We start from the raw sequence: 24,622 nt of genomic DNA, 5'->3' as shown, positions 1-24,622 counted from the left end.
TATCTTATTTTGATTTTTATTTGATCTTATTTTATTTTGTGTACTATTGCTCACAAAAAGCCCAACCAAAATCCAGACAAAATGGCTCATTTAAGCCCTTTTTTAACCAGTTTATAGACATGGCTAATCAAAGTTCCAAGAGAAAAAGGCATTTACTTGATTAAAAATTTTCTTGAAATGAATAGAAAACTCAGCTTCTTATAATGTGCCAACTCATAGGTTTAAGTAGTGAGTGTTTAGGTAGGTGCATACACCCAAAAGAAAACCATGCACAATACGTTTATAGAAACATGAAAGTAAACAGTACTTAGGCTGGGTCAGACTGAACCGGCAGAAGAAGCAGCTCTGTGCAAATCTGGAGCCGCCTAGTGTGAACGATGTTGGAGGAGGAACATCGAAAAAGCGAAAGATGCTGAGAAAGGCCATCAACTCTTCCGAGGACCCGGGGGGGGGGGGGGGGGGGGGGGGGGGGTTTGGAAGAAAAATGGAGGGCCTAGAGGAAGACTGCCTCAACTGCGACGAATCAGATTTTGACATGGAGCCTTGACGCCCCTGTGCATCTCTCTTCCGCTGCCTAGTCTGAACCAGCCCTTACACATATTATACCCATCACCTCTTTAAAAAATTGCATAATTTGATCACAATTATGTTTTAAGGATTTCTCTAATTTTTTGGCTGGCATTCTTTTAATGAGGAGGTCTCTCTCTCTCTCTCTCTCTCTCTCTCTCTCGGTATGCATGTAGAAGAAGCTCGATTAAGGTTAATTTCAAATTATTGTACCTTTTTAACATCCTAAAATTTTAATGGGTCTTTTAGTGCATTTTAAAATCCTGAGTCTGTAATTATAGATGGTGTGATGCAATTCAACTTTTCTTTTATGAGTAGAGTACATAGTTGAGACAAAAAACCTTTGCCTAACTCCCTTCGAGCTTCAGCTTTCTTCATTTTCTACATACAAAGCAACACAAAAAGATAGTGGAAAAGAGGTGAGAAAGTGGAGCAACAAAACTCTCTTATCTACATTGATTTGTCTCACAGGCGGAGTTCGGCCTTTCAAAGATGTCAATCAACTCTTTCTTTCTTTCAAAAGTGGCTTGAGTAGTGAGGTGGTCTCTGACTAGATCTAATGCTACTTGAGATAAGCAAGCTCTACACACATACACCTATTTTCTATAAAGTGCATCCATGTCCCTTATCACTTGTATAGATATGAGATTGCAACTAATGCTTCTCAATTTATGTGCAAAAGAAAGACAGCATGCTACAAGCAATAGTGTTTGCATGAGGAGGAGAAAGAAGCAGATTTACTTAACACTAAAGTAAATTACACTTGCATAGGCTCCTAGTTTGTATTCTTAAAATGCATCAAGGCTTAATAACCATCAGCATGAGGTGGCAAGGAGGTTATTACTTGATTTAATTTTACTCAAGAGGAGAATAATGTTCATGCCTATTAAAAAGCTTCCTTTCCAATAGTACACATTGAGACCTCTTTCAATGAACCCCCCATCCAAGCTTGCACAAATTGGAGTCACACTTCACAGGCCAGAGAGCCTTCGAGCTAGAAACCCACAAAGACCGGATACCCACGCTCTATAATAGAGAGAGGACAGAGATTTGAGCTTACCATCATCAGGAGGCGAAGGGGAAACTGCCCAGCTCCAATCAGACCCAGGCAGATTCATAAGGGAGCTCTATACACCACCTCATTGACGTACACCAGTTTGCACCCCCTATATGGACAGAAGGAGTAGCCACATTATGCAAATGATGATTGTACACTCCACGCATATAATCATTCAGGGTGCGCTTTACACCTTCGTATTGATTTACACCATTTTACACACCCACTATGGAACAGGAAGTGCCTAGCTACATTACGCATATCATAATTGTACACCCGATGCATATAGTCTTGCATTTTGAGCCCCTAGTGATCGAGCTCCATCCTCATCCAACCTACTCTCCCACAGCTTTTGTGCTACCATTCATCCTTTTCAGTTTTAGTCGTAGATTTGACCATTTTACTAGTATATGACAGTTGCACATTGATTTGTCACATAGCCCAAGTTCCTTGGCCCCAGAGTGGAATGTACTTCAAAAGATGCATCTGATTTTTCCATAGGTTGGTGTTCAGCCTTCAAAGGACATTAACACAGTTTCTTCTTCCTCTTTCTCTCTCTCTCTAAATCTTCATAACCCCACAGCTTAGATCCATCATAGCTTGGGCAAGTCCAAACCACTAGAGTATCTCTATCTATCAAGCTCCAAGATGTCCAAAAGTTAAACCCCCCCCCCTTTCTGTCCATCCTCGAACAGAGAAAGTGAATGCGCTTTCTAGACAAGGTAGCAGCACCTGGATCAGGTACCGTCTGCTGCCCATTGTAGAGGTGCAATTTGGAAATGTGTGGACATACATGCAAGAAAAGTGATAGAACATATGTAGTGAGGCAAACGGTTCTATCTAGGTACATAGATCTCTTCTGTACTAAGACAGAAACCCTATTTGTCAGTGTGCAGATAGGGTTTCTCTCTGAGTACATAAGAAATCACTTACCTACAGACAATGTTTATATAAGCAAGGCCCAAGACCATACAGAGTATTTCACATCTGAAATTGTCCGCATCTTCTTGTCATCATATTGGAGTGCCTGCAAAACCAGCTCAATGGTAACATTAAGTCTGTTGCATTACTACAGGGGTGTAAGAAAACTCTTAGATGACAGCAAAGCCTTGGTGTTACTTAAAGATAAGGCACTTGTATGTACTGGATTTTGCTTTTCAGCTTCCATGGCAGCAAGAACAGCTTGACGTTCTGCCTCAGCTTCCTCAGCCTTTGCTTTAAGTCGTTCTTGGGCAGCTTTATCCCCACCCATCACAGCCTCCATTAGCTGGGAAAAGACGACCAACACAAAGTCTTTCAAACGTCAAGAATGGAGATATTCGGAAGATGCCCCATCGTTTAAACTTATTGCAGTGCATTCCATTGCAATGGTCTTAAGAGTTTTATTGTTATATCAAATGGATCAACATGTAGATCTTTAAAATCACCAAAACTCAGTTTGCCCAAGATAGATAATGTCTATTGTATACAAAAAGTTGTCTAAATGCCCACATGAATGTTAGGTATAAATGTGTTATTCAAGCATGCATGCTGCAGACACATGCACCCACAGACACACACGCAGAGAGGTTATTATAGGTGCAGAGTGCTGAGAAGCACTAACATCAATGCCAACCTAGCAAGCCATATAACAGTCTAACCATGCAGAATGCAGGTGAGACTGAATACATGACCCCACTCCCATGAAGGAGCTTGTATTAATAAAGAATACATTCAAAGAGTCTCCTCTTAGAAGACAATGGCAATTATCATCCTCATAAAGAGTGCATCATCAGCAATCTAGATGTCGAGTGGATATAGTAGGTAGAGAGATCAACTGAGGAGGTTCTTCACGAGAGAGAGAAGAATCAATCTAAAGGTGGGGATGGATATGTAAAGAGACAGGGAGGAGAGCTTGAGATTGCATGCCCACACGCGCACAACCAAGAGAGCACACAATGGAGATGGACGCTAAAAGTTGTTGCTTCTTTCTTCACTACTCAAAATGTTGACAAGGCTTACGAAACATAAGTAGGAAATACAACATATAAGAGAGTATGTACAACAGTCAATGTGACGAGTAAGCCTGCAAGATAAGTAGCCATCAATCTCAATAGATAGACCAAGTCGGTGAAGTCTAGCTATAGTACCATTGGTGATAATGCTCGTGTCCGCTATCTCATGCTAGTGATAAATATAGGGGAGAAGTCATCCAGGTGTACCATGATATCTCAACATTCCCCCTCAAGATCAATACAATCTCTCGTACTCCAAGCATAGCTCAAAATCGCATCAGTTTTTCTACTTCCATAGCCTTTGTGAAGATGTATGCAACCTGTCCATTGATCCCCACATACCTAAGGTTGATGTCATCAACATTTTTAGTACTTCAAAACAACTGGAAGAGAGAAAGAGAGAGAGAATCCACGTGAGACACAGAGTGGCAGAGTTCCACCCCTAGACGGCACTGGCCCCAAAAACTGGTGCCCCTTCCGGTATTTCTTTATTATTAATTCACAAATGTACAAATCGAGAGGCTCTTCTTTGCTTCTTTACACGGTAGAATGCCAGAGAGAGACCCTTGTTTACAGATTTAAAGGCCCTTGGTCAAAATCAAAAGCAACACATGAAAAACATCAAGCTTAAAAGCGTATGGTCTCAAAAGCAAGCCCCCATAGGGTTGTCCGCACAACAGTGCCACGTCACCATCAATAGCGTAAAATATGGACGTCTGTATAGCAGCTTCCACATCATCTCCTGGCTGCGCACAATGTTGGGGGTGTGTGTGTGGCTTTGTTTTAAAATTAGGCCACTCGACAAGACTTTATAAGCTGTTGGGGATTAGGATTAAAATTCCAAACCCATTTTATAATTTGGGGGTGCGTGTGTGTGTGGCTTTGTTTTAAGCTACCCACAATCTTCTTGTACATGGTGGCATTCTTAAGCACATCACCCACACCGGCTTGCGCTTTCAAATTCTAATCCAAGGGCATAGCAATAGGCTTACAATTAGCCATACCATACTTTGATGCACACTGCCTTTGTGACAACAATCTTCCTGTACATGGTGGCATTCTCAAGCACATCACCCACATTGGCTTGCACTTTCAAATTCTAATCCAAGGGCATAGCAATAGGCTGATGCACACTACCTTTGTGACAACAATATGCGCTCTTCCTCGGATCACACGTGATTTTCATAACTCACACGCGATTTTCAATGAATCAAAAATGCACAAGAAGCCCATTAAAGAAATTGAGTACAGACGCGTTCGGTTTGAGGATGTAACCTCTGAACCAACTTAATTCAGTAGTGTTACACCTAATCCTCAAGTGCAAGATACTACTATTTCTCCGGAGAGAGCAGAGTCCAGCAGTCAGGCACTGAGACGCTCTGTAAGAGTATCACGTACGCTCAAGCGGTTTGAGCCGGGTATACACCACATTTTGGTCACTCACAGTGGAAGGCCAACCTGCTACAAAGAAGCTATACAAATGGACGATAGCGTTAAGTGGGAGCAAGATATGCAATCAGAATGCAATTTGATTGTGGCTAATGAGACATGGGATTTGGTTGAATTACCAAAAGACAAAAATGCTTTACCTTGCAAGTGGGTATATACAAGAGAAGTATACAGCAGAAGATCCCAAGCCTAGGTAAAAGGCTCGTCTAGTTGCCAAGGGTTTCAGCAAAAAGGTGTGGATTTCGATGAGATTTTCTCTCCAGTAGTCAAGATTACTACACTTCGCACTGTGCTTGCCTTGGTTGCTATCCAGGACATGGAACTTGTTCAAATGGACGTGAACACAGCATTTCTTCACGGGGATCTAGATGAAGATGTCCACATGAAACAACCAGAGGGTTTCGTATGTGAAACCCAAAAGCCAACAAGGGCAGAATTGGTTTGTAGACTTAAAAAGGCACTCTATGGCCTCAAGCAAAGTTCAACGCAGTGGAATTCATGCAGTCTCAAGGTTACATAAGAAGTCAAGAGGCTCGCTGCTTATACAAACAAAGGTTGAACGATGGTTCTTTAATTATCTTGATCTTGAATGTAGATGATATGCTTATCGCAGGCAAATCAATTGATGAGATCAATCAGTTGAAAAAGATGCTAAGCACTCAGTTTTCCATGAAAGATTTGGGAAATGCCAATCACTTTCTTGGTATGCGCATCAAGGGAGACAGGCAACGTGGAATTATCTCAAGAAAAGTACATCCACAAAGTCTTGCAACGTTTTAGTATGCATACTGGCAGCACGGAGGGAGACTCGTCCTGCTGCTGCAGCACTTCATTGGCAGAAGGAGGGTCTCACAGCTGAGTTCTTGTCAAGCTTTTGGGAGTGGCTATGAGACTCCAAACAACTGAGGAGAACCACTTTGTTCCTATGGCTTGTTGCACACAGAGCTACAGCAATTGGGAGTTGGTTAGTGCATAGTGGCTTTTCGGCAGCCTGTGCAGCTTGTGGCCATCCTTTGGAGAGTCAGCATCACTGTTTGTTGGACTGCCCCATGGCACAGCATGGGTTCTTTGGCTGATGCCAGCTCTTTCCACAACGCGACAGTACACTTGGAGTGATGCTGCTTGGTCCACCCTCATGGGACCTGTGCTTTAGTTTGAGCTATCTTCCACCAGCAGGATGATAGTGATCCAAGGGGGTCGCCCTACACTCCAGCTTGCTACAGAGCTTACCCCCCCGGAGTGGTGTAGTGAGAGAGAGGTGTGTTGGGAGCTCGTCTGTGGCCTGACACTCTGGTTCATTTGGCGGGCCCGTTGCTTCCGCATCTTCGCGGCTCGCCCAGTCCCACCGGCGGAGACTGTTCATGACTTTTGGTTGGAGTTAATCCATACTCTCAAGGGTCAGCTTGAGAGACTTCAGGGCAGCTTTGACCGCATGCGGGAGCGCAGAGAGGCGTTCCTGCGACTCTGGCGCCCTGGGCCTTTCTTCACCATGGTCCAGAGGGAGCCCAAATGGCACTACCGTCCACCTGTGTGGCTTTTCCCTCCTCCCATCTCCTGATTTAGCCCTCAGTCTACATATGTTGTTTTTCATTGGGAGAGTCTCTCCCTATGGTTGATGTAGCCCTCTCTCGTAGAGGTGGCTGTAGCCCTATGGGCAGTTCTATAACTAATGGAAGGATCTTTTTCTCGAAAAAAAAAAAATTGTAGGACTTACTCTATCATGCAACCTGCCTGTTGCAAAGTGACGATGTGGTATCAACCTACAGAAGAGAGCGAGATACGGACCAAACTGGCACGTAGACTGGCCCAGAAAATCCGGTGGAAATTGCACCTAAGCCAGTAAACATCTGCAGTCAGAGGGGAAGTTATGTGACCCGCAGCAAGTCCGTTGTCCCTCAAATGCTAAGGCAACTCTGCTCAGAGGTGCGTAGTACTCCGCTCAACAGCTGATGGGAAAAGGGTAGTACTAAATGGTTAACCTCAGCTCCGCAACACACTGAGCATCATCTGAATAGATGCCACAACATAATTTTCAGATTACATTATAGCACCTTCACACCTTTTTCCTTCGATAAGCTTGAGCAAGCAACTGAAAAGGAAGTGGCTGCTTTGCTGGTTTCTCTGCAAGGAGAGGAAAGGCAGCATTTAGCAAAGCACAACACACGATAGTTGCAAGAATGTGTAACTGCAAGAAAGCAAGATAAAATAACAAAGAGACGTAATTTTCCATGTAATGTGTATTATAATTATATCTTTCAAGACACAAACTTTGGAGGCAGTGCCTCTGCAATTTGCACCCTACAGTTTTTGAATTTTACGTGAGTCTCTCTTTACCTTCTGAATCACCTTCTTGCACTTGAGCATCAAGCTTTGATGTCATAATCTGGACAAACTCTGGATACTCTACCTATAGCACATACTAGCTCTAATTAACCAAAACTTCAACTTTAGTCATTGGCTTCTAAAACAAATAAACAGGAAATCTACGATCCATACTTCTCCTGAACCATCTGCATCAACCTCTGCAAGCATTTTCTCCACCTCAGATTTCTTAACTCGCATGCCCAGGACATTAAAGGCTGTCACTAGTTCTTCAGCATCGATGGCACCTACAAAAAACAAGCTCTAGCTAGCTTAAAAATTCCTGAGAGATATCCTCATATAAAAGAGAAGGGACAAAGTCAAAAAACAAGACTTATCTGCTTACCAGATCCATCTGCATCAATTAGGTCAAAACATTCCTTCAACTCTTGCTTCTGCTTCTTTGTTAGCTCTGGCCGCACAGTTTTTCCATGGGCTCGTAGCCATGCATCAACTCCAACCTTTTGGAGCATGGGCTGTTGGTTACAGCAGCAAGTGCATGAATTAATCTCTCTCTCTCTCTCTCTCTCTCTCTCTCTCTCTCTCTCTCTCTCTCTCTCAGATGTCCTATCTCTTTCTACCTCAGTGATCTCTCTCCAATGCGTTGCAAGTGTTCTAGATCGGAGTCGAGGTGTCCACCGGATCACGAGCCGGTTCTTGTCTTCATTGCATCTTCCGTTGCTATTCATTTCCAGCTGCTTCTTCAGAGAGAGATGTTTGGACAACAGTAGGATCTTCTTCAATACTTCTGGAGCAGGTTTCTATGGTTGTGTTTTCATCAAGGAGATGGATCGACAGATTTGTTGTGCCTTTTGCAAATGCACGTCTTTCTTGGAATTGTCGACGGAGCTACCTATCGGATGGTTAGCAGGTTGATGATTCGGTTGCACTTTTGTACCAAATTGTGGATTATGGATGAAAGAGGGGGATCTCTTTCCTTCTTGAAGCAGAGGATGCTCTTTTGATTCTCCTTGTCATTTAAGGATGCAAGTTCCATTTCCGGCTTCAGGTGACTCTTGTTCATCCGGTATGTGTCAATTCAGGTGTATGTTTTAGTGCATGTGTTGGAGTTGGTTTTGACAAGCAAAGGGGGATTCTTTTATCTCCAAAACCACTTCTTGTTTGATCATCCGACCGTCTTGGATGAGGTTTAAAGGTAGAGCTTGTTGTGCCAGATGCTTAGCTGACAATCACAACAGTGCGAGGAGGTTTTGTTGGAGTGTGGACTACTACTATCTACATGTTCTCTCCTTCCTCGATCCTAGTGTGGCCCTACAGATTTGGTCATTCCTTTGCGGCCATCCAAAAGCTATTTACATGAAAAGCTTTAGGTCTAAAAGCATCTGGTCCCAAAAGCTAGCGCCCAAGGCAGCCAGCACAAATCATGAAAATCCGTACAGCTGTCATGCCATCTAGTCTAAAAGCATCTGGTCCCAAAAGCTAGCGCCCAAGGTAGCCAACACAACTCATGAAAATTCGTACAACTGTGGTGCCTCTTTCGGTATTTCTTTATATTGCTTTAACATGGTACAACACTGGCGGGACTACTCTACATTCCCCGCGGGTAATGTCCTAGAGAGAGCTCTTGTACATAATTGAAGGCCCATGGCCATCCAAAAGCAGTTTACATGAAAAGCTTCAAGTCAAAGAGCATCTCGTCCCAAAAGCTAACGCCCAAGGCAGCCAACACAAATCATGAAAATCCATACAGCTGTCATGCCATCAATTCAACACAAATGCGGGCATTCGTACAGCTACCACATCATCATCCTTCTACGCAATTTAAATTGTGTGTGTATGTGTGCGCGCTTTACTTTTAGGCCCCATCGACGGGTCCCATAAGTTATTGGGGGTTAAGATTTTGGTCCTAACCCTATTTTAATAATAGGCCACTCGACGAGAATCTGTAAGTTGGTAAGGACTTCATCTTCTTCTGCTTCTGCTAGGGTTTAGGCCCCTCGGCCTGGATCTACAAGTTGGCTAGGATTAGGGCTAGGGAGTCCCTAACTATCTGTAACATTTAATGGTCTAGTAACTTGTGTGTAGCGGAAAATAACATAGACATAGTGAGCATTTCATTAAGAATAGATTCCTAATGAGCATAGCAAGAGTGCTGATGGAGAGAGCAACAAAAGCATAACACCTAGTTAGATAAGCATAAACAATACTTCAAAAAGAGAGAGAAATTAAGCTATTGACAACAGTTGAGGACCGGATTTACATGGAGCCGGTCCCCCCTCCAAAAGGCTTTGTATTATATGTTTCCCCCATCAAGGGAGACATTTTACAATACAATACTTTGTGTTCCTTCAATAACTTGCTGGTGCAATGAAGATGGAAGCTTCAAGCACCAAGCTTACACTTGAAAACACAACATCAATTCCCTCACGGTCTCAGACCCAAGACCTCACACACCTTCGAAGATGGTGAGAGCTAGCGGGGTATGAATAGATCGAGAGGAAGAAGAAGTATTCTTATGAGAAAGAAGTATTTTTCCTCACATAATCACTCTTAATAGCTTAGCATAGCTTAGTAATTAGCATGATAGAGGAGATGAGCATGCATTGGAGCTTGGCTCTTGGTTGGATTTGCATCACAAAGCCAAGAGTTGTTGGTGTAGGCCTCCCTTCTCACAAGCTTGGACTAGATGATGAGCTTTCCATTAAAGCTTAAGAAGAAGATAGTCTTCTTTACTTCACACATGAGTTTGTGTGAGTGTGTGTGTTAGGTGCAGCGGAATGAATGTTTGCGCTTTGCTCAAGATGAGTGCTCCGAACTGTGTTCAAGGCTCCTTTTGTTCTTATGGAAGGGAGAGTATTCATAGACCATGCATGCCCAGTCACTTGGTATACATGCATATCCTCTGGTTGCACACAACATGATCATCAATATTCCCTTCAGAATCCATCAGATTCAGTCAGGGGAATTTTCCAGTGCATTTAGCCTATTTTCCCTATTTTTGATATTTTTCACTTATTATTTTTAAGTGACTTCCCAACAAAAGTAGGTAGGGCAATTTTGCTAAGTTTGTATATAAGAAAACTAGAGCTAGCACTATTTGGCACAAGAGGCAGCAGGAGCACCGCTCAACAGGCACCTTCTCAGCGGGACCCCAAAGGCTTCTAGCGTTTTTGCTCCACAACAACTTGGCTAGCGTTTTTGGACAAGACACCACAGATTAGCCAGCGTTTTGCAATTGCAGAGCCACGGCGACAAGGCTACAGCAAATCAGCCTAGCGTTTTTGCATCTGCCAGCAACCTCAGCGTTTTGCAGATTCATCGCGACGGAAAGTCAAAGGAACCTCAGCGTTTTCAGTTTTCAGCAGTTAGTACCCGCAGATCAAGTCCCAAACCTCGCAGATCTCACCTTCCCGCAACAGTTCCTCGCCGCACGGTCAGTTTCCACAAGGTTTACAGTTTCAGCCTGGAAAACGCAGATTTCAGCATCTGCATTTTCAGCGCGTCTTCGTCGCATCGTCGTCATCGACATAGAGTCAGAATTCAGCAGAAACAACATTTGCAGATTTCAACCCATAGAGTTTTTGGACAGCAGTAGAAAGATTGCAAATTTCAGCCCTTAGGTCGACTTCGTCATCACCGTCGTCATCGTCGACATAGCCTAGACTTGCATCAGTCTCATGCATACCATTTGTACCAGATTGTGCAATCATAAGTAGACCACTCTTGCCGACGAGAGTGGGGCCTTCGGAGGAGGGTTTTACGTCTCTGGTGTCGTATCTCTCTTCTCTCTCTATCTCTCAGTCTCATTCATTTGCACGCACGGTGTCCATTCACTTTGTTTGTGATCATAGCACTTCCCATTAAGAACGGAAGGTTCTCCCTTCCATAAGAACTAAAAGGAACCTTGAGCACAGTTCGGAGCACTCATCTTGAGCAAAGCGCAAACAATCATTCCGCTGCACCTAACAATTGCCGCCAGACTTACATGCTTTTTCGGACTCAGATTAGGCTGGTTGTTTTGACACGCGAGTGTCCACAAGTGGTTTTTGTTTCATGCTTGGCAATTCATGTATATCATGGTTGAGCAAGAAGCAACCTACTGTGGCCACTTCGAGTTGTGAGGCTGAGTACAGGGCAGTCTTCACAACTACGGTTTAGTGTGTATGGCTCAAGACGCCTTATCGCTGATTTGGGTGTTGGATAGGACACTGCCAACACTATCTACACTGACAGTCAGAGCGCATTGGCAGTTGTGAGGTACCCAGTTTTTCATGCTCGCACAAAGCACATTGAGGTGCATTACCACTATGTCAGGGAGAGGCTCTCAGCAGGAGAGATCAGCTTGGCTTATGTGCCAACACATGAAAACCTTGCAGATCTTTTCACAAAGGCATTGTCTCGTGAGAAGCTTGAAGCTTTCCGCAAAGCTTTGGGCTTACTTCCCTTTGTGGACTAATCATGTCCTCAGGGCATGGCACTTCCCTTTACTCATGTGCCAGCTCTCGTTCACCGCATCACTCCAAGGGGGATTTGTTACCATATACATGTGGTAATGATGTGTGTGAACACACTAGGACCGCCGGGGCATTTTTTCCCTCTTTAGGAGGTTTTTTCCCCCGAGCATTGTATATACGCCCATCACTCTAGGGCTATCCATCTTTCCATTTTGCACACTAAGTAATATACTCTCTATTGTGTGCCCATCACTCTAGGGCTATCCATCTTTCCATTTTGCACACTAAGTAATATACTCTCTATTGTGTGCCTTGAGCTTCCTTCGTCTTCTCCAAGATGTGTGTGTTTCTCTTCAACCCTAATTCCAACATAGGCCCCAAAAACTAGCGCCTCTTTCGGTATTTCTTTATTCAATTTAAGGTAGACGATCCGACCACTTAGTACAAGCTTTCACAAAGCTGTCCAAACCTGGCGAGGGCTGAAAACGCAAGTTTCCGACATGATTTCGACAGCATAACGGTGCAAAAACCCCTATAGGTCAAAAGTACCTATCTAGGGCAGATTCCCTTGCTATCTGGAAGCTTTCTAGTGAGCTGTCATAGAAATTCAGCGGGCTGCAATTCTCTGTTTTTCATTGTCGGGTGTCCAAAAGCTTGTACACGCATCCCAAGGCTCTCACGAGGCTCTCCTGGTGTTCCCTTACAGTTTAGCTGCGAAACCCTAAACCTGCAAACAAACACAGCAGGCTGTAATTCCCTGTTTCAGATCGTTGTTAGCGGAGCGAACACACCTACGCGTGTCCCAAGGGCTCCCGCACACAATGGGACAGTTCCCCTGTGAATTGGATGAGTTTTCTCGCGAGAAAACTCGCCAAACTCGTAGTCTTTCGCGTTGGAACTGTGCGTACCTGTGGGGGATTAGCAATTAGCTAATCCGGTTCCTGTTCAGAAGGCTCTTGCCTTGGCAAACGTGCATAAAACCCCATAACTGTACATGTTCATCTGAGTAGCCCAACTAGTGGGGCATTACCATATGTGCCAAAGGGAGAGAGAGAGATGCACGAGAGCAAATCATCGCGCTACATGAGAAAGAGGAGAAGGCAAGCTTTACATTAAAGTTGTAGACCTGCACCCACTACTCACACACACACTGTAGGTCACTTATCGGTCAAATCAACCTCCTCTCTCAAATTGGGCGCCCCCTCTTGCTGATGGAAGTGGAAAATTTCACCAGGAGCCGCCATGTGTCCAGTTGTCCCTTTTGAGTTAATTCTCTAGTTCCCACTGACTTATACAGTTATAAGTGACTTTCCGAGTGGCCCAGACTTCATTTGGCGCACACAGGCTTCCATGCTCATCAAAATTCAGTGCTAACTGGCCCGACCAATCCCAGACCGACCGACCAAGACTCCCGATGTGAGAAACCTATTCGGCCACAACTGTTTCACATTGGCCATGCAATGTCCACTTGCACCTTTTCAAGGGTTCCGGGGAAAACAAGTAGAAATACAAATAAATAAAAATATCTAGTACTTATTTATGAAAGGCAACAGGAAAAATACACCTCTTGGTGACAACTTTTACAACTAAATACTCGTGAGACTACAACCTGCATCGCTTGGAGGTTCCAGGAGTAAATATGTCACAAAATGATGACGTGGCTGCCCGTACACCCTCTGCAAAAAATCCCAAACTACTGACGTGGCAGGTTCTGCAGGTTCTGTACGACAGGGCCTGACACGTATCATCTGTACGAACGCCCGTAAAACGCGGAGCAGTCTGCGGCAGCAAAAGCAAGGCAGTTGGGGCAGTCTTGCTTTTGGGTTGGCCACGCTAAGGACTTGCTTTTTGCTACGCAATTTGACAAGAGAGAGAACCTTTTAAAATTGCTTTGTTTCATTAAGAGAGAGAGAGAGAGAGAGAGAGAGAGAGAGAGAAACTCTTTCTATTGGCTCAAGAGAGAGCTTGTGAGAGAGAGAGACTGTGAAAAGCAGGAAGCTTTTGGGCTTTTGATTTTCAGCTTTTGGGCTCTGCTTTTAGCATACCTTTGTATTCTTTAAATAAGCACGTAGGGCATCATAACTGAGAACATTTGGACGCAGAGTCTGAGTGTGAGAGCGTGCCCGAACTCTTGTACTTTGCACACAGATTAATGCAAAAAGAAATACCGAAAGAGGCGCCAGTCTTTGGGGCCAATATCTCTAGGCACGGAACTCCGTCGAACCAGTGTCGATTCAATTGTGAGCTGTGAACTGTTTTGAAGTGTTTATTTGTGTTGTCGCGGTAGATTCTCGACTTGGAGTGTCCAAGTCTGTTACAGTGGTATCAGAGCACGGACGATTTCTCTTCTACGGGAAATCCGATTCCTAATTTTTTTTCCGCGGCACCTATGGCTTCAGGCAAAGATCAGTCGACTCCCTCTGCATCCAGAGATGCCGGAAGGAATCACGATGAAGATTCACGCGAGAAGTATGGCCCGCCTTGGCCTACTCAGGCGGAGCGTCAAGAGATGGAGCGTCGACAATTGATCGGCGATGCAACAAAGATGATGCTTAATTTTGCCAAGGACCCAAAATTGGCAAAATATATGAGCAAGACTTCTTTTGAGGAGGTGCACACGTAGTGGTAGAAGACCACAAAACCACCCCAAAAACACGCTCTCAAGAAACCTCCTACTCCCAAGAAGTATACAGAGAAAGTATTAGAGGAGGTGGTTGATGCACGAATTGCTCAGCTTTTTGACGCGCAGAACAAAGCTAAAAAGCAGAAGAAAGCCATTGACTTCCCGGGTTATTTGAGTCGTCAGTCTACATTTGAAAAGGCAAGAAAGCAGAAGAAGCGTGTTTGATTTGAAGGAGTACCCAGCTCTTCTTCTTCTTCTTCTTCTTCTTCTTCTTCTAGTTCATCTGACTCGAGCGAAGAAGACAGAAAAGGAAAAAAGCGAAGCAAAAAGAAACGCTTCGGAAAGGGCAAGAAAAAGGCAAAGAAGTCTAAATCTTGCCCCGTGAGTGACAGTTCTACAGAGGACTCGTCTACAGACAGTTCAGACTCTGATGACAGCAACTTTTATGCAAAGAAGAAGAATTTTTACAAAGCCAACCAGTATGACTTTCTCGAAGATAAAAGCAAGAAGTCCGAGAGTTTAAGGAAGGTGGACAGTCAATTAAATTTGACACGTTTTCTGGTTATAGAGATGCTTTGAAGGCTTTGTCTTTTGTACAACACTTTGACATCGCTTTCGCGGAAGGGCGTTACTCAGAGCACTCTAAGATTCGAAGAGCTGCCTCTTACTTTAAGGGGAATGCTCGAACATGGTGGTCCACGCTTCTATTAAACAAGACCGCAAGTTAAATGGCTGAAATTCAAGAGGCTTTTTATTTCTTCTTGGCTGACTCGAGAGTATGAACGCGATATACGAACTGCTTGGAACCATCTTCGGATGACCAAGAAGGATATAGTGGACGCTTATTGAGAGATTCTGGAGCTCTTTTCTACCCGCCTCTTCATTAAAGAAGATCTCGTTCAAGGAACAAATTGAGCGGTTTACCTTGGGTCTACCTACAGAGATCCGAGATCACTGCTTGGAACAAAAGTCAGCTTCCATTCAGGAGTTGATGAGTCATGCGAAACAGGGTTTTGCCATTCACTAAGCACTTCGACCTACCCCACCGATGAGATCATGACACAAAGAGCCGAACGGACTTCGACAAATGAAAGTAGAAAGAGGAAGAGCAACCCAGAAAAGAAGGATGCACGACCCAAGCTCACTCCTCAGGAGAGAGCTCGCTACATCAGGGAAGGGAAGTGCTTTGGATGCGGGGAAACTGGACATATCTCCGCGAAGTGCCCTAAAAAGGCACAGAAAGAACAGAACGACAAGGACGACGAAAGGCCTGAGAGTTCGAGAGCAGCTCAGGAGCATGGAAGAAAAGGCAAGATGAAAACACGACAGGTTCCAGATTGCGTGGGTACCGATCCCAGCACGTTGGATGAGAGTACAGAACTTTGTCGAGCTTGGAGCAAAGTGAAAGACCATTTCAAAGTTAATGAAATTTAGTCTGTTTGTTTACTCGATCTTTTTGAAAGAGTTGAGTGATGAAGATAGGACAAATATGTCTGAACTTGATAAAGAACGCCAAGAGTTTCTCCACTCTCATGCCAATTGCTTTTCAGAGGGCCTGCCAAACGAGTTACCACCCGCTCGTCCTGAAGATCATACCATTGATCTGATACCTGGAAGCACACTACCGAACCAACCACCTTACCGTGTGAGCCGAGCCCAGAACGAAGAGATTATGAACCAAGTGAAAGATCTCTTGGAAAAGGGTCTTGTCCAGCCTAGTACTTCACCGTATTGCTCTCCAGTGTTGTTGGTTTTGAAGAAAGACGGCCGTATCTTGGAGAATGTGCATCGATTATAGAGCTCTCGACAAAATCACCATCAAGAACAGATTTCTCATTCCTAGGATCCATGATATACTCGACAGATTACAGGGATCCTCGTGCTTTAGCAGGATTGATTTGAAGAGAGATCCGAATCGTGCCGGGAGACGTCTACAAGACAGCCTTTCGGACGACTTTTGGGTTATTTAAGTTTTTGGTGATGCCTTTTGGCTTAACCAATGCTCCAACGACATTTAACCGGATGATGGACAGGATTTTCCGAGAGTACACGCTATTTGTTGGCACTTTCTTTGATGATATCGTTGTTTTCTTCAAGGATGAGGCAAAACATAGAGATCATCTGCTTCATGTCTTTCAGGCATTACGAGATCACAAGTTAGTGATTAATGCGAAGAAAAGTGAATTTTTCCTACCAGAGATACACTTTTTGGGACACATTGTGTCAACCACAAGAGTGCAGATGGATCCGGCCAAGATAGAGACTATCTGTGATTGGCCCCATTTGAAGAATGTCCATGAAGTTAGAAGCTTCTTGGGATTGTGTACGTACTACAAGCGGTTCATTCGAAAATTTGCAGAGGTTGCTTCCCCTTTGCATATCTTGACACAGAAAGGAGCCCCTTCTTCTTGGGGGGACCCACAGAGGTGACCCTTTCAAACTTTGAAAGAGAAATTGACTACGGGACCAGTTTTGACTTTGCCGAACTTGCAGAAGTCATTTGAAGTATATTGTGATGCTTGTGGTCGTAGTTTGGGTGCGGTCTTAATGCAAGAAGGCCATGTCATTACTCACGAGAGCCGATTGTTCTCAAGGCCAGAATTGACAGCACAGATTTATGAGAAAGAGTTTCTTGTCATGCCATTTGGTCTCACAAATGCTCCTGCCACGTTTAATAGAATGATGGACAGAATTTTTAGACCACATAGAAACTTCGTGGGTACCTTCTTTGATGACATGATTGTCTATTCGAAGTCCGAAGAGGAGCATAGGGATCACTTGACTACATTTTTCAATGAGTTACGTAAGAACAGGCTACTCATTAATGCGAAGAAGAGTGAATTCTTTTTGCAAGAAATTCACTTCCTTGGGCACATTGTTTCAAAGGATGGGGTACGCATGGATCCCACTAAAGTGGAAGCAATTAGATCATGGCCAGACTTGAAGTCCGTACATGACATTCGAAGCTTTCTAGGCTTATGTTCCTACTACAGGAGGTTCATCCGAAATTTTGCTGAGATTGCTTCTCCACTCCATGCACTACAAGGAAAAGGAGTTACTTTCAAGTGGACAGCCAAGGAAATTTTAGCGTTCAAACACTTGAAAGAGAAGCTGACATCAGATCCGGTAATCATTTTGCCAGATCTTTCAAAACCTTTTGTGGTTCAGTGTGATGCGTGTGGCCATAGTCTTGGTGCAGTTCTAATGCAGAATGGCCGAGTAGTCACATATGAGAGCAGAATTCTTTTGAAGACTGAAAGAAACTTGCAAGTCTATGAGAAAGAATTGCTGGCAGTAATTCATGCTCTCACTAGTTGGAAACACTATCTGCTAGGGGCTGATTTTGTTGTCCAAACGGATCATCAAACCTTGCGATATTTTCTCACACAGACGAAGTTGTCTGAGAAGCACATGTGATGGGCAAACATCTTGTCAATGTTCCATTTTCAGATTGTGCATGTGCAAGGGAAAAAGAATGTGGTGGCTGATGCGTTGTCACGAAAGCCCCAAATTTCAGCAGTGTCAATTCCGTACCATTGTGAACTAGACAAAATGAAGACACAATATGCTAAAGATTCAGATTTTGCAAGGATCTATGACCAGCTTGTTGATGGGCAACATCATGAGCACTATATGCTTAAGAATGACTTTCTCATGATGCATGGAAAGTTATGCGTTACTAAACAGTTACGGCCAAAGATTTTGATGGAAAGTCATGCTCCACCTTATGCTGGGCATCGTGGAATTGATGCAACAGTGAAAGGGGTTGAGGCATTCTTCTATTCGCCAGCTTTGCGTCAAGATGTTGACACATTTGTAAGATCATGCTTAGTATGCCAATTTGACAGACAAAAGCAACCGGGATTGTTGCAGCCATTGCCGATCCCAGATAGGCCATGGGAAAGCATAGCAATGGACTTTATCTTTGATCTTCCAAGGACGCAAACAGGCAATGATGGGATTTGGACTATCATTTGTAGGTTCAGTAAGCAGGCCCATTTCATTCCTGTGAGGAAGAAGATAAATCCAGAACACATGGTCAAGATATTTATGAGCAATATCTTTAAATATCACGGAATGCCTCAGTCAATTGTCAGTGACAGGGATCCACATATGATGAGTCTTTTCTGGAAGGCATTGTTTGAGAACATGGGCACTACGCTAAAGTTCTCTTCTTCCTTTCATCCGCAAACTGATGGACAGTCAGAAGAGGCAAATTCTACTGTTTTGGACCTGCTCAAACGTTATGTGTCAGAGCACAAGGCAACTTGGGAACACCACCTTCCATTGGTTGAATATGCTTACAATAACACTGTGCATACGTCAACAGGTAAGGCACCATTTGAGATAGTGGAAGGAGGGAAGAAAGTCCCGCCCATTTTGCAGACTAAGGACAAGATTTTTGAGGCAGACAAGTATGTGCAAGATATGGATGAAACATACAGGAAGATAAAGATTGCTCTTGAGAGACTCAGGCTAAGCAAAAGAAAGCTGCTGATCGTCACCGTCGTGAACTTGTATTTTCACTTGGTGATTGGGTGCTTTTGCGCTTTGAAAAGGCCAGGTTAAGGAAAAGGAAAGGCAAGGAACGCTTGTTTCCTAAGCTCAGTATGCGATATTATGGTCCTTTTCAGATTTCAGAAAAGATCAGCGATGTAGCTTTCAGGTTAAAGCTACCAGAAGGCTGGAAAATACATAATGCTTTTCATGTTAGCCTTCTAAGACCCTTTGTTGGTAATGTGCCAGAGAATATGCTTGATAAGGAACAACCCGAAGTGGAAGAATTGGATGAAATCCTTGTTCCTAAACAGATATTGGCACATAAAGAAAGAAAGGTTAGAGGAAAGGTTGCAAGACGCTATTTGGTGAAGTTCAAGAACTATCCATCGTTGGATGCCAAATCGATGGAAGAGTTTGAATTGGTTGATTCACCTCAGCTATTGCAATTGTATCTTGAAGCCTTTCAGATGGAACCCACAGTGACTTGATGTAGACTTTTTGGAGCAAGGCAAGAGCATGGTTCATGATGCTCAAGAGAGTAGTTAAGCAATTGTATCTACTCTTTCCATACAGAATTTAGCTAGAGAAGTTTGTGCTTGAGAGTACACTAGAAGACTTCTATGCTTGATATATGTGTCGTAGCCAGGTTGGTGGGATTGTTTAATCGTCCAACGCTACATTTCCGGAAGCATGTATATCTTGGATTCCCATCATAGAATATATGTGATATCAGGAGTTACTGCATGTATTATTGGCATGCAAGCGAGGTCGCTTGCAGTATTTCAAGGGTGGGGTGTGTCACCAGGAGGTGTATTTTTCCTGTTGCCTTTCGTAAATAAGTACTAGATATTTTTATTTATTTTATTTTTACTTGTTTTCCCCGGAACCCTTGAAAAGGTGCAAGTGGACATTGCATGGCCAGTGTGAAACGGCTACGGCCGAATAGGTTTCTCACAGCGGGAGTCTGGGTCGGTCAGTCTGGGAGTGGTCAAGCCAGTTAGCACTGAATTCTGATGAGTATGGAAGCCTGTGTGCGCCAAATGAAGTCTGGGCCACTCGGAAAGTCACTTATAACTTTATAAGTCAGTGGAAACTAGAGAATTAACTCAAAAGGGGCAAACTGGACACATGGCGGCTCCAGGCAGTTTTGCCACTTCCAGCATGAAGAGGGGGAGCCCAATTTGAGAGAGGAGGCTGATTTGACTCATAAGTGAGCTACAGTGTGTGTGTGAGTAGTGGGTGCAAGTCTACAGCTTTAATGGAAAGCTTGCCTTCTCCTCTGTCTCATGTAGCGTGATGATTTGCTCTCGTGCATCTCTCTCTCCCCTTTGGCACACATGGTAATGCCCCACTAGTTGGGCTACTCAGTTGAACATGTACAGTTCTCGGGGTTTATGCGCGTTTGCCAAGGCAAGAGCCTTCTGAACAGGAACCGGATTAGCTAATTGCTAATCCCCCACAGGTACGCACAGTTCCGTCGCGAAAGATTGCGAGTTCGGAGAGTTTTCTCGCGTGAAAACTCGTCCAATTCACAGGGGAACTGTCCCATTGCATGCGGGAGCCCTTGGGGCACGCATAGGCGTGTCGCTCCTCTAAAAACGATCCGAAACAGTGAATTACAGCTTGCTGTGTTTTTCTGCAGGTTTAGGGTTTCGCACCTAAACTGCAAGGAAACACCGGGGGAGCCTCGTGAGAGCCTTGGGATGCGTGTACAGGCTTTTGGGCACCCGGCAGTGAAAAACAGGGAATTACAGCCCGCTGAAATTCTGTGACAGCTCACCAAAAAGCTTCCAGATAGCGAGGGAATCCGTCCTAGACAGGTGCTTTTGACCTACAGGGGTTTTTGCGCCGTTATGCTGCCAAAATTAGGTCGAAAACCTGCGTTTTCAGCCCTCGCCAGGTTTGGACAGCTTTGTGAAAGCTTGTGCTAAGTGGTCGGATCATCTACCTTAATTTGAATAAAGAAATACCGAAAGGGGCGCCAGTCTTTGGGGCCTACAGGGTGTCGGTCTCGTGTGCGCAGTGACATTCTAGTCGCTGGACGCAACTGTGTTCTCTTCCCTTCTCAGTGCTCTGTGTAAAGTTAACAGGTAATTGAAATAGTAGCGCCCTCTACGTTGTACAGGCCGGTTATAGGGGTATGTCACAAAATGATGACGTGGCTGCCCGTACACCCTCTGCAGGAAATCCTGAACTTCTGACGTGGCAGGTTCTGTACGGTAGGGCCTGACACGTGTCATCTGTACGGACGCCCGTAAAACACGGCGCAGTCTACGGCAGCAAAAGCAGGACAGTTGGCGGCAATCTTGCTTTTGGGTTGGCCACGCTGAGGTCTTGCTTCTACACAAAAGAGGCTTTCATCTAATAAATTGACTTAAGAGACTGTTTGTATGCTTATGATGTGAATGTTCAGGGACTGTCGTCTTTGTGCAAGTGTTGAATTTGTGCAATCTAGAACATGAGTACTTAGAGTCGGTGTCTACTGAGCTAGTTTTTGTCTTGTGTCAATTTTGCAGGCAAAATCAAGGGTGATTACAATTCTTTCAAGAGGGGGGTATGTCACAACTTTGTGACCTGGCATGGCCTCTAACTTGTAGATTCTAGCAGAGAGGACTAGAAGGGGTTAGGGTTAATAACTGAACCCTAACCAACTTACACATAATGCCTAAGGGGCCTAAGGCCTTATAAAGAAAGCAGGACCCACAAATTTCGTAGAAACTGCTGATGTGGCAGAACTGTACGGACTGGGCAGAAATTGCGGAAAAATGCTGACGTGGCAAAGATGTACGGACAAGCCCTTGATTTGCGCCAAGAGCTTTTGGGTGCAGAGGTTTTCAAGCAATAGCTTTTGGGAGTAATAACTTTTGGGGGTGCCGTATTTTTGGGGGCCCTTATACCTTTCAGTAAAGAGCTACGGTCTCTCTCTCAAATAGATTAGCTTGGGAGCACTGCAGAGAGAGGACCCTCGGACATTGTACCTTTGTGAAGCAATAATAAGGAAATAATGGAAGGGGCATCAGTTGGAGTCAGTGCATCTGGAAGCGGAACTCTGCCACTTCGTGTCGACTCTCCCCTTCTCTCTCTCTTCCTTGTTAAAGTTCAGTTCACTTGTTTACAATTTTCTCACGTGTTCCTGTAGATCTTTCACTTGGAATGTCCAAGTCTATTACACTATTTGGATAGAGATCAACCTTTCGTCGATCAAGGACAAGGGTGAGGTTATTGTGTTGGGTGATATGAATGCACACACAAGAACTTTGCAACTTGACATATAACTATCTAATTCTTTACAAGAGGGGGATGAAGAATCAATCGAAGAGCGTGAGTGTAAACACCTTCGGACATTACTCCACCCTCACTCGTAAACACTCAGACCACTATCAACCTCTGAAATATGCGACTAGAACTCTAGTCATAAGCATGGAAATCTAGCAATGACAGCTAGACCCTTGCCCAGACTAGTAAAACCAATCCCTTGTCTCCATCTGTATGAATAAAATAAACTCTGCCAAAATCAAGCGGATTCCATGCACGAACTAAACTTAAAATCAGCATGGTTCGATATCTCAAACTAAATCCTAAAACAGCCTATCCTCAATCCTTCGAATACGAATGTCAAGAAAGGTAGCCTTGAGGTAGTTCAATAACTGTCTAGCTGACAGGCTGTATACCACCACCGCAACCAAGCAACAATTCTCCAATATAACGTCGTGACTGTTGAACTATAGATGGAGCTAAAAGTATCTATTGAAAGTCTGCTCCAATGGACATCCCATCATATCCATGATGAATAGAAAACTCTAATCACCACAGATGGAAATGGTTAGGTTTGCATTTTCATCCGGCTGTACTCTCGGAGGTATGTAGATATTAACTAAGCACCATAGTAAGTAGACCTCCATCCAACCCTCATGAACCTTGAGCACTCTCCACACCACTTTATTCATTGTATACGACACACACATCCATTCACAATCTTTAACATCACTACATCACAACAAAGCTTTTTCAGACATCTGAATGACACCGACACCTTATATATGGTTTTGTCTCAAAGGCAAGTTCGCTTTGGCCTCTTTAAGACCTTAAAAATCTCTCTCTCTCTCTCTCTCTCTCTCTCTCTCTCTCTCTCTCTCTCTCTCTCTCTCTCTCTCTCTCCACCCCACATGCACGCACAAGTGTGTGTGAGTGTAGCTAGGTACTTGCACGTGCAAAGGAGCAGGGATGTCGACATGTGCATTGTGCAGTTGTGTATCCATTGCTTCATGTGTCCACACGCATGCACATACAAAAAAATGAAAGGCTTACCAGCATAATTCCGGACCCACCATGGACCATTGGTGAAGGTTCCGCAGCCGCCATTTTGAGATTGACACGAGAAGCAGCATCTAGAGAGCAGCAAGAGAAGCGTGGAAGAAAAACTTGAATGGAGTAATACACATCTCACGAATCTCCATATCTCCGAGCACGCACTGCATTATACACACACAAAGAGAGCGAGAGAGTATTCGCTGGAGCGGAGAATTTGACGTATATTGACGCTCGCGCTAGATAAAGACTGTGGATGTGTGTGGTTGGGGGTGCGGAGTTGCATTCGGCAATCAGCAACCTACGTTCAACAGGAAGGAGAAGCCTCTTGCCTTCCTTAGAAGCTTGCATGCCTTGAATTCAAAAGAAGTTTGTGGGTGTGAGGGTGGCCAACCTTATATATTTTACAATAGCTAAGGTTTAGGTCTCCCCATCTCGGAAAAATAAAAAAGCTTTTCAAAACAACTTAAATGCCAAAATAGGCTTGCTTGGTGGGCCTTTGTTGTTCATAATCTGACAGATTTTGGAGCGCAGCTAGTTACTTGGTTAGTTGGTTGTGATTGTTGTCGCCTTGGGTTTTGTTGTGGTGACACGAGCAAATGAGTAGAACCTATTGATAGGCATCAATAATAGCTCAGCTTGGGACTTGATGAGCATTGGGAAGAAGCAAGTTGTGTCCTAGAGTGCTTCAAATACGACAAAGAGCTACTAAAGAGGGTAATTGAATCGGGCAAAAGGGTTACAACTTAACCTACTTTGGTAGTTATTTGCAAATTGCACCATTCAACCTAGTAATATCGACCATTTAGTCTCTAAATTGTGGAACCATCTTTGAGACACCCATCTTATTCTCAATCAAGCATAGTCAATTAACAGACTATAAAAAATGAACTACACTACCGACTTGATAATCGTGTACAAATGTCATCCAATTGTGCAAGCCGACGAACAATGTTTGAGTCAAGCTACAAAAAAGCAATGTGAATAGTTATACATATCGTCTTGCAATGAAACTTCACTGACTGAAACTGCAAAGTATACAGTGCATGTCATGCAGAGGTGCCATACAAAAGTATGATGGAGAGCTAGCACTGTGGTCTCTCCAAAAATTATAAGAAACGGAAGCCATGCCATGCTCCGTAGCATTTATGTGTTGCGCCAAGCAAACGCATAGTCATGGGGTACTCGATACAGATAATGAACCTTGTAGTGTTGTCGAGTTGAAGTCGCGCTTGTGCAATTGAAACGTCCATTGTTGTGAATATATGTCCTCCCTGTTAGACACAAAACACACGTTAAGACAAATAGAAAAGATGCAGGATATAGATTAAACTTAAAGAGAAGCAAA

At 44.0% G+C, this 24,622-nt stretch overlaps 1 protein-coding gene across 4 annotated transcripts in view; it reads right to left on the bottom strand.

Annotated features, from left to right (window-relative positions):
- The window catches only part of LOC147465721 (uncharacterized), a 29,822-nt gene extending 6,193 nt beyond the window's left edge, over window positions 1-23,629 (bottom strand). For 2 of the 4 annotated variants that reach the window (XR_015189400.1, XM_086521549.1), the window contains exons 1-8: window positions 23,275-23,629; window positions 7,775-7,904; window positions 7,564-7,676; window positions 7,402-7,474; window positions 7,127-7,188; window positions 2,769-2,891; window positions 2,598-2,651; window positions 909-948 (exon numbers count right to left, since the gene is read on the bottom strand). Coding sequence is in view for 3 of the 4 variants with exons in the window: in XM_086521549.1 (XP_086377675.1) it covers window positions 909-948; window positions 2,598-2,651; window positions 2,769-2,891; window positions 7,127-7,188; window positions 7,402-7,474; window positions 7,564-7,676; window positions 7,775-7,904; window positions 23,275-23,328 (649 nt within the window). In the remaining variant the exon portion in view is untranslated. The remainder of the gene's footprint in view (window positions 1-908; window positions 949-2,597; window positions 2,652-2,768; window positions 2,892-7,126; window positions 7,189-7,401; window positions 7,475-7,563; window positions 7,677-7,774; window positions 7,905-23,274) is intronic. The other 2 variants (XM_086521553.1, XM_086521560.1) reach the window with 2 other exon arrangements.
- Between the last annotated feature and the right edge of the window lie 993 nt (window positions 23,630-24,622).

This window comes from Adiantum capillus-veneris, chromosome 1, assembly GCF_014529385.1.
Source record: "Adiantum capillus-veneris isolate H3 chromosome 1, ASM1452938v2, whole genome shotgun sequence".
Lineage (NCBI taxonomy): Eukaryota > Viridiplantae > Streptophyta > Polypodiopsida > Polypodiales > Pteridaceae > Adiantum > Adiantum capillus-veneris.
This window is presented reverse-complemented; position numbering and strand designations above follow the sequence as displayed.